We start from the raw sequence: 10,253 nt of genomic DNA, 5'->3' as shown, positions 1-10,253 counted from the left end.
TTCCCCCTCCCCCCTCTCCCACTTTTTAATGGAGAATGGGCATTAAGTGGAATATACATGTCCCACAGACCTGGCAGGGTCCGAGCCTCAGAGTCTTGGAAAGCACCTGGGCTTTCCACCATGCGGGCATTTTCTGAAATCTGTGAAGAGCCCCAGGCAAGGCCCTTCACAGGAGACAGCAACAACCTTTGGGAATCTGTCCTCAATGGCTTATAGAGGGAAAGACAGTGCCACAATTTCCTAAAAGCCCACTATACACCAGGCCCTTTCTGGGACACTTTACATGCATTCTCTCTAAATTCCTTCCAACTGCTCTGCAAGGTAATATCATTATCCCTATAGTACAGATGGGAAAGTTGAGGCTTAGGGAGGTTAAGTCACTTGTTCAAGATCTCGTGATGAGTAAGCGGTGGAGCTGGGATTTGCCCCCAGGTCTGTCTGATGCTGAAGCCCATGTTTTTGTGTTGTGCTGCTTAACTCCATTCTTAAGACATGAACACAAGTAATGAGGCTCAGGGTGACCAGGGCCTTAGGAGGAGTGCAAAGTACAGTGTTGTGAGAGAGGCTGATCTTCAACTGGAGAGGTTGAAACAGGGAAAGCTTCACAGAGGAGGCAAAGTTTGACCCGGGCCTTGCAGGACTGGAGTCATTGGGCCACATGGAGATAATGGGAGAGAGAGAGCTGGAAGCTGAGCGCTCCAGATGGCAGGGGGCGGGGGGTGGAAAGGGAACTGCAGGTCTAAGGGAGCAAGGATTCTGGTAGGCACCTGGCATGGAGGTGGCCAGGGTAGAGCAAATTGCAGTAATCTGAGTCATATAGATGTGGATTTAAATTGTGACTCCATTACTGGCAACTTCTTTAAGGTCTTTGAGTCTCAGTATTAGTAAAAGGGAGAATCATGATCCTACCTTGCAGTGTTGTGTTTGTTTGTTTTTAATGGAAGGGTGTAAAACTAAAAGGTAGCCAATGGCCAGGTTGGGGCAGGTTGTGAAAATCACAGGGAATTTAAACTTTGTTGTATTTCAAAGGCAGTAGGGATCCAGGGAAGGATATTAAGTAGGGAAAGTTCCCATGAGCTATCACTGTGCAGAGAAAAGATTGGAAAGGGAAAGATTAGAAATAGGAAGATCAGTAATCAAGGTAAGGGGAGAGGTGACCTGGACCAGGGCAGAAGGAAATGGATAAATTCAAGAGATGTTTAGGATGATTAAGTGGACTAAGGTTCTATTGGATATGGGAACTGAGGGAGAGAAGGAAATATTGGCTGACTTTTAGATTTACGGCTTAAATGTTGAGGATGTTGGCAGTTTGGGAGTTTGGAGATGCAGGAAGTCCCCGGGGAGAAGGAGCCCAAGAGGCTGAGGACAGGGTGGGGGAGAGCTGGTTCTCCTTTGGTCCCCACTGGGAAATGGTTACAGAGGATACCTAGGATTTAGGTATGCTCCATGTGGCTGAAGGAGAAAGAGAGCTAGCCACATGAACTGCCTAAGCAACCCTATCCTGCCTTGTTCCTGCCACAGCCATCACAGCCAGGGGAGAGATGTGGGAGCAGGGTAAGGTAATCCCAGTTCCCCCTTTAGGAAAAGAGGGTTTTGCCTCCTTGGCCAAGAATTTGTCATGGGACCTCAGGTGAGCTCTTGACCTTGGCTGAGCACCTATTCCCTTGAGAGTTTCCCAGGTAGAGTCCAGACCCCTGTCTGCTTCAGGGCCAACTCTGGAGGGAAAATCAAAATAGAGAATGTCAGAAAGAGGAGAAAACAACTTATTCCAGGCAGTGGAGTGGGGAAGGTTGGAGGCATATGAGGCCCCGGTACTTCAGCCACCATGAGCAGGAGGAAAGGCAAGTCTTCTCCCTGCTTGACTTGTATAAAAGTTCTACTTTGGGCTCAGCGTTGCCCTCTTCAGACATTTCTGTTTTGATGCCAACTATTCCTAACACTGAACACCTGTGCCCTCAGCCACTTCCACCATGGGAAGAATACTTTTCAGGATTACTGGTGGGTCTAAGAGAGGTGTCAGGGATGCAGGGAAGAGTGAAGAAGAGAAAAAGTAAGCTACACCATTTTCAGCTCTTTGTTCTACCTCACGCCTTCTTCTAATTCAATCCGATGCCAGTTGCCACTGCTCTAAAGTCTATATGGACATCCTAAATAGCTCTCAAGTCTATTGTTTTCTCCCCATTCCTGCCCTATCTCTAGCTCCAGACCAGCATCATCATTCAGCTGCACTCAAGCAACAGTGTCCTAAAGGATCATCTGTCTCCAATGTTGTTTCCTCTCTCCGTCCAACCATCACACTGAAGCTGGAGTGAGCATTTAAAACCAATCCCTCACTCTTTCCTGACGAAAATCCATCCACGGTGCCCCATTGCAAGCCTCCCAATAAAATCAAAGATCCTAAGACTGACAGTCCAAATTTGTAGGTCCTGCCTCCCTTGCTGCCCAAATACACAATATTTTCCATTCATATGGAGCCTTAGACACCTTCCTTGGACTTCTTCACTGCCAGTTTTCACACTGTACCTAGAATTCCAGAAGTTGCCTTGTCTTTTAGCTTTCTAGACCCTCAAATGTGATGAAATATGGTCATGATTGGGCTCAGATAGCATCTCCGTTGTGAAGCATCTCCTCTCTCTCCATTCTGATGCCTCTTTTATGTGCCTAGGTAAACCCCACTGAGATGCAAGGAGTTATTTCTGGGCTGAAAAAGCTCCTTGAGGTCAAAGCTTCCAATTCATTCACTGGGAAGCTGCTAGCACATACAGTGTCTTTGTATGAGTTACAAAAAGTCACTCCCCCCACTATGGGATGAATTAGGAAAAGAATGTGCCTCCCCCTCTGGGCTGACACAGCCCTGTGATAATGTGCATGGCTTGGTCAATAGAGCATGGCTGGATTTTAGCCCCCACTTGCCCTTTCCACTCAAGCTGTTTTGCGCCAGGCACAACTTGCAAAAGCAAATTCACTCAGTTCTGTCTGTCTCCTTCACAGTGTTTGAAGGGATGAATGCCCAAGGGAAAGGTGGTCATGAGCAAGGATAGAGACAAGTAGGAGGGCACCTTCTGGGATAAGGTTGGCCTAACCTTCTTTAGGTGGATTCTGAAGCTTAAAATGAGGTTGCAAGAAGTAGCTTCAGCTTTATAGAGAAGAAGGTGGGACAGACCACTGAGGTTTAAAGGAAGTCCTCCTGAGCAGGGAGCCCAGTTTTGATAGGTGACAGAAATTAGCAGGAGCATGTGGAGGGGAGTTATGGTGAGGTCCCAGTCCAGTAGATACTATGACATTTTCCCTAGGGGTTCAGGCTTTTTCTCTGGGGAGACAACCTTTCTTGCTCCCACAGTAACTATCCTTCCTGTCTCTAGTAGGAGCCCAAATGGAAGTCTTTCCATGCTTTTCCAGTAGATGGCAGCTGTGCCCAGGACCCAGTACCTAGAGAGAGCTGGACACCCTCTTCCCTTCATGCTGGTGGGCCTGAGGCCAGGTGACTAAAGCTGCTGCTGCCCCTGGCAGGCCCAGAGGAAAGATTGATGGCACGGACATTGCTTGGGCTGGCCAACAGAGCCATCGATTTTCATTTAGGAGAATAATTAAATATTAATTTTCACTTTGTTAAGCTGAGGAGGGTGAGTAAAGCCAATCCTGGCAGTCCGGGACAAAGCCAGGCCATGTTGGAAGCCTGCAGATGAAAGGGTGGGAGAGGGCAGATGCATCCAGTCACCATCCCCTTCAGAAACTTAGACAGACCCCCTGTCTGCCACCAGCTTGGCACAGGTCATAGGGTCGTGGTTAAGTGAATGAGTTCAGGAGTCAGACTACCTAGATCTTCCTAGATCTTTCTACCTAACCTTGGGGAAGTCACTTGTTTCCTTTGACTCTGGTTTCCTCATGTATAAAATGGGAATTCCAATAGCAATACCTTCTTCATAGAGGATTAAGTGACTTTGAGAATGCAAAATGCTAGGAACACTGTCTAGTATCAACAAATGCTAGTTGTTATTATTTCTCTTTTTCCTCCTTCAGAAATTATCCCACTAATCTAGAGCCTCACAGCCCTTATCTCAGGTGCCCTCAGCCTCATAAAGTTCTCCATTTGTGGAACCCTATGGTGTGGTTTTCTTTCCTCGCAAAGTTCATCTTAATTTTTTCAGTGCTCCCATTTGCTTTCAGGATAAAGTCCAAATCTCTCATCCCGGCATCCAAAGTTCCTCTTCAGCCACTGCCCTCTGGTGGATCTTCTCTTTGGCCTGGCCCATGCTCACCCAGGCCTTTCTCCAAACTCCCAACCCCATTTCACACCCATCTTGTTCCTTCTGTCTCTGCACCTTTACCATGCTGTTTCCCACATGGAATGTTACAGTTTGTGTCAGCGACTTTCAATTTTAGCAGCAGAAGTCATTTATTCCCATGGTTGGATGAATAATAACTTCCACTACTACTCCTACTAACACTGCTGTTACTATTACTACTGCTGCTACCACAAGCTAACCTGTACCTAGAGCTTATTGTCTACCAAGAACTATGTTAAGCACTTTACATGAGTTAGTCAATTTAACTATTATAAGAATTCTATAAATTCAGTTTTACATATGAAGATGATTAGACTGAGAAGTAAAGGCTTGCCCAAGGTCACAGAGTTAGTGTGTGGTAGGGCCTGGATCCACACCCATGTCTGTTTGACTCCAGAGCCTGTACATGCAAGCTTGGCAGCAGTAATACATTAGTGTTACTTGCTGCTGTGTCTTCAAGAGTGAGGCTTGAGTTGCTTCAATTACTGGGATTGGTCCTAGGACCTGACAGCCCACTAACAGCTTGATCAACTCTAGGTGAAGCTGGTGCCACTGCTGGACAGCTCCAATCAGAGAAATGATTTCTTTATATTGAGCTGAAATTAGTGTGTCTGTTTTTTATACCCGCTGATCCTGATCAAGCCCTCTAGAGCCACCCATAGAAAACCAAATCCCTCTTCAGAATCTGAAGGTGGTTACCTTCACCCTAGCAGTAAAATTTATTGAGATCTTCCTCTGTGCTAGGCACTTGCTGACTTCAGTTAATCCTCACAATAGCCCAGTGAGCTAAGTGTTAGTATAACTCACTTCTTATAGATGAGGAAATTGAAACTCAAGAGTCTAAGTAATGTATCTGGAGACACAGAGCTGGTAAATGACAGACCTGAGATTCAAATCTAGGTCTGTTGAGACTCAAAAAGTCGTATTTTTAATCATTATGTTGTGATGCCTCCCTCTGAAAGCCCCCACACCCTATTGCCTCCAGCCAAATGTCTCCAATTTCTTTAAACCATCATCCATGATATATTTTATTTCCCCATTCCATCCTGGTCTCTTTCTGATAAGCTAATGACCCTCTTAAATCTGAGGCTTAAAATTGGATATAGTCCCAGGTTTGGCATTTGAATAGTCTTCTTTTTGTAGACATATCACTCTTTTGACAAGAGAAAATGAGGCTCTGTTTTGTGATTTGCTCTTGGTGAACCCACACTAGTTCCTAACAATCACCACTCTCTTCCTGCCACGTGGTCCGCAGGTCCTACTTTGCCTTTTGTCCAGTGATTAGCCATTAGCTAAGGCCATACCAGGTGCCATTGATATATAATGGCCTAAGCGCTCATATAATCAGGTCCTCTTAGCTTTTACCAAGTGTTTGGGGAAGAGGAGGGCAAGTAATCTTGGCGAGTCAAGGCACCTCTAAAAAACATTACAGGAAGAGAACAGAGGGGAATGGTATTAAGGACTCTAGAACTGGAAAAAGTAGGATATCAGCCCAATAGGGTCTCTACACCATGTATCTGCATATAGTCTCACACCAGTGACAAATGACACCTTAAGCCATGATTTTAGCTAATGCAGACAAATTCTAGCATAACACACAATACTGATGCCTCTCTCAAAAGATGGGGTGGAACACTTTGTCCAAGTGTTAAGCCCATTTCTCTGAGCCAGAAGACTAAATATAACAAGAACTGATAGCTGCTCAGGGGATAGGTAAGCCTTGAAAAGTGACTCTGCTTCTAGTTCCTGGCCCCAACCCCGCCCCTACATGCTGCTTTGGCATGCACATAGGGCATGTCCCCAGCCTGAAGTGATCCCCACCCCCCAAACCTGGTGGACTTACCCCTGGCAGGGTCTTCTGCTCGTGCAGTGCACTCTGGGCCTTGAGAGCAGAGTCCCGGGCGCAGTAGGTGAGGAAGGCACAGCCTGGGGAGGAAGAGGCTGGCTCAGGGGGTTTCCTGAAACCCCCAAATACTCTTCCTGAAAAGATCCCATTAGTTGACAAACTCAAGGCCACTCTTCTTTAAACAAGGGCACTGCTCTGAGAAGCCTCTGTCTCCCACCTTCCCTGAAGGGAGGGGCTTCATGTGTTTCAGTCCCAGACTCTGGTTCTCTCTCATTTGCTCTTGGATTCTTGCCTAGGGAACATGTGTACCCACATCCAGCCACATGCTCATACAGTCCCACATTTCCCCTCCCCAGTCCAGCTGTAAGTCTGGTTGGGGTTAAACCTCCCTAAGCGGCTTTGCCTTCAGCTTTAACCCCAGCCTCCCCCTTCCTTTTCAGATTCATACTCACAGAGTCTCCCAGAATCAGCCTCAATTCTTTCCCAACTCAGTTTCAGATGAGAGGAGGCCAAAAGGAGGAAAATGGTTGGGAGCCAAGCCAAGGACCCCACAACTTCTTCTTAACACCTCCTTCCTCCGAGTTTGAAGCTGAGGAATAGGTTAATTTGAGGCTTGCAAGATGGGGCTGGCTTAGGAACTTTCTGTAGAGAAGAGCTTTCACAGACCTCCAATCCTATCCAAGGAGTTTGATCTGTCAGCTCCTCCAGTGTTTTAAGATAGAGGCTGTTAAAGGGTTATTGTGCCCCAAATCTTACTTCTCTAAAAGAGCCAGAAGTTATAGGACAGAGGAGTCTGGATTGAGCCACAGGGTAAGTCCTACCGCTCTTTGTTCAGAGTCAGAAAGTGTAGCCTGCTAGGAAGCACTGAGGCAGGGACCTCTTCCTTTCCAACAGTCATTGAGCACTCACTCATTCAGAAAATATTTGTTAAATACTTATTTGCTTATTATGGTGGACATTATAATGGGCTTGGGGATGAAGTGGTAACAAGACAGACACATTCTCTGCTCTCATGAGGATGATGTAAAGGATCATGAGGGGCATGTAATTTGAGTCCAAAGGATTGAGGAATGCTTCAAAGAACACATTGAGTCCCCAATAACAAATAGGATTTAACCAGATGACAAGAAGGGTGGTGATTTTTTAAGGCTGAAGGAACAGCACGTATGAGCAGCTTCATACAGTATGTATGAAGACCAAGGCAAGAATTTGGTGTGTTGGGGAAATGGATAGAAGACTAGTATGGTTGGAGATTGGTGAAAGGAGGCAGAGTGGACAGTGAGGTGTGCTGGGATCAGGTTACTTATAACCTTGTATGCCTCAGTCTGGATTTTGAACTTTTCCTTAAGAGCAATGAAGAGCCACTAAAGTATTTTAAGCAGGATTCTGACATGATAAGATCTGTGTTTTCAAAAAGAGCCTTCTGAGTGTGGGAATGAGGAAGACTGAAAGAAGGGAAAGTGGATGTGAGAAGCCATTTGGAGCATGATGAAGTTTTCCACTTAGACCTCAGCAGACTACAAGGCAAATGGAATCATTTTCTATGATGTCTTCCAAGTGGCTGCCCCCTGAAGGTGGGTGGCTATCTGCTATTCATTGAGTTAAAGGGATCTTAGAGAACACCTGGGACAAGATCTTATTGTATAATAGGGAAACAGAGAGTGTGTCAGTGGAAGAATATGGTTTAGAATCTCCTAAGTCCTAGACTGAGGTTGTTTTCAAGGCACTGTGGCTGCCTCCTTCAGTACCCAGCCATAGGAAGGAAAATTATTCACTCTGGCTTTTGGATGTCACTGTTGCTGGGGAGAAAACGGGGAACATGTTGACACACAGACCCTCTCCCAATCATCTTGCAAGGCAACCCTGCCTTGGAGAGCTGCAGGTTGGTTTGGGGACAAATCACCAAACACATGAATTTGCTTACATTTCTTGATCTTCTGCCACTAAGCCATATCAACTGACGTCAGAAATGGGCAGGGCTGGGGCCCAGTCTGAAAGGCTCAGCGGCCCAATTGCTGCCCAAAAGAGTCCCATGTGGACTACCTGGGATAGGGGGTGGAAGAAGGTGGGATGGAAAGACAGAGAAGCATGACTTGAGGGAGAGACAAATGAAAATTTTAAAACAGGAAGAAGTAGAACTAAATGGAGAGAGAGAAAGTGTAAGGGAACAGTTCAGAGACTGATGGTGTTTGAATGAGAAGAGTGAGAATTAAAGGTATCTTATACACTTCCCTTATTTTACAAATGGCCCAGAAAGATTAGCTTGTGCTTACATACTGAAAAAAAAAATGTCTAGAAAATAAGAAAGTAAGTTGCTACGGATGGATACACAGCCAGGCAGCTGGACTGCATTAGAAGGAATCAGGATGGTATAGTCTTATTTTTTTATGCCCCTTTGAAAGTAACCCCACCTCAAAGTGTGGAAGATGCACTGCTACCTAGCTGGTCCCAGATCTTTTGTGGGCATTTTTGTGAAGCTCCTGTATAAGTGTGTCTCCCAGATGAAAAGAGGTGGCAGTCTGATTCCAGCTCTCAGCCCTTAGGAAAGTACCTTTAGCTGTTACCCAGGACTGACCATTTTTCTCCTAGAAAAATCATGGAGAATAGTTGGTGACCCTTACCCCTCAAATCCTAAAACTGAAGCATGGTGAAAGTTGGGAGAGATAGAGGCCCTTGCCCCTCACATCCTGAAACTGAAGCATGGTGAAGGTGGGAAGAGATAGAGGTGTTTCTCCTCAAATAATTTCCATCCCCTGTCCATGTATGACATGTGACTCTGGCTCTCTTACTCCAGCTCAGCCTGGACAGACTTTTCTGCATGTAAACAAGCCTCCTCCCTCTCTCTACAGGAAGAAAGGGGTGTGGCTGGACAGAACTGTGGTGCCTGTCTCTCTAACAAGGACAGGGAGAAAAACCCTTCTGCCTCTTCAAATTGACCCACCCCAAGTTTCTGATCCACAGGCTCTACTCCAGGACCTGCCTGTGAAGGAGGGAAAGTAGGAGTCCATAAAGAGGATTCGGGAAGGGTATAGATGAAGCACCAGAGTGGAGAGATTAGAGGATGAAAGAAGTGTGGGTTCAGCTGAGAGGAAACCTGAAATGAGGGGGCACAGGTGGTAGATCTTTCCAGTTGAGGTCAGGGTTCTGGACTCAAGTCAGAAGAGGCAGAGTGTTGGGATTCTGGCAGAGGGAGGAGAGATTGGGTTATTGTCAAACATGAGGGTGGAATTTGAAGCCGAGAGCCTCCTCGAGGGGAATTGGATTTTGTGAGTTAACCAGGCCCAGGTTCTGAAGAAAGAAGGAATTTAGGTTTTGGGGGGGGGGGTTAAGTTAGCAGTCTTGCGTCAAAAGAAGGCTCTGGGGGTTGACCGGGCTTGGAGGCCAGAAGGAGGGGTACAAGTCCAAGATGTGTGTGTGGATGGTTAGGCCTGAATGGGGTGGCACCAGATTGGGGGAGGAGGTCAGAAATGATTGGTCCAGGTGTGGGAGATTGGGGGTATTAGAGACCCAAAGGTCCAATAAGTTTTCAAATTTCAGGATTTGGAATGTCTGATGAGAGGGATGGAGGGAGGTCTGACTGAAAGGTTGGGACTGTTGGGATGTGAGAGGTGAAGGGTAGGGAGTTAGAGGTTAGAGTGGAGAACACGTCAGGGGATCAGAGTGATGATCAGAAGGAGGATGTCAGAGAGAAAATTCTGGGTCGGGGGTTCTGTGACCTGGGGAGGAGACTGGGCTGAAGTGGGGCTGGTATTGGACTGGTGTTGGACTGACTCTAGGTAGGGCTAAGGTTGGGGCTGCGGTTGAGGCTGGGGTTTGGGCTGGGCCCACTCTAAGCGGATTGGGGCAGGGCTGGGCTGGGCTGGGCTGGGCTGACCCCGCGCACCTTTGTGGAGGCCGGTGAGCCGGTCCTTCAGCACCGTCAGCTCGTAGATGCGGCCGAATTCCTCGAACAGCGGCTTGAGATCCTGCTCGTCCAAGCCCCGCGGGATCTGCCCCACGAAGAGCTTGATGGCGTCGTGGTCCTTCATGGGCACGGCAGGACCGGGGTTTAGCCCGCTCATGCCGACGCCGCTGTCCGCGGTGCTGAAACCCAGGCGCGGGCCGGGGCCGGCGGGCGGCGC

General features: G+C 47.2%; 1 protein-coding gene across 1 annotated transcript in view; it reads right to left on the bottom strand.

Annotated features, from left to right (window-relative positions):
• Positions 1 to 10,233, bottom strand: part of CELF6 (CUGBP Elav-like family member 6) — a 29,321-nt gene extending 19,088 nt beyond the window's left edge. The window contains exons 1-2 of the mRNA XM_077749018.1: positions 10,016 to 10,233; positions 6,130 to 6,212 (exon numbers count right to left, since the gene is read on the bottom strand). Of these exons, the coding sequence (XP_077605144.1) occupies positions 6,130 to 6,212; positions 10,016 to 10,193 (261 nt within the window). The 5' untranslated portion in view covers positions 10,194 to 10,233. The remainder of the gene's footprint in view (positions 1 to 6,129; positions 6,213 to 10,015) is intronic.
• Positions 10,234 to 10,253: the final 20 nt, after the last annotated feature.

The sequence above is a fragment of the Crocuta crocuta genome, unplaced genomic scaffold, assembly GCF_008692635.1.
Source record: "Crocuta crocuta isolate KB4526 unplaced genomic scaffold, BGI_CrCroc_1.0 scaffold130, whole genome shotgun sequence".
Classification (NCBI taxonomy): Eukaryota; Metazoa; Chordata; class Mammalia; order Carnivora; family Hyaenidae; genus Crocuta; species Crocuta crocuta.
The sequence above is the reverse complement of the archived record's forward strand: the minus strand, read 5'-3'. Positions and strand labels throughout refer to the sequence as shown.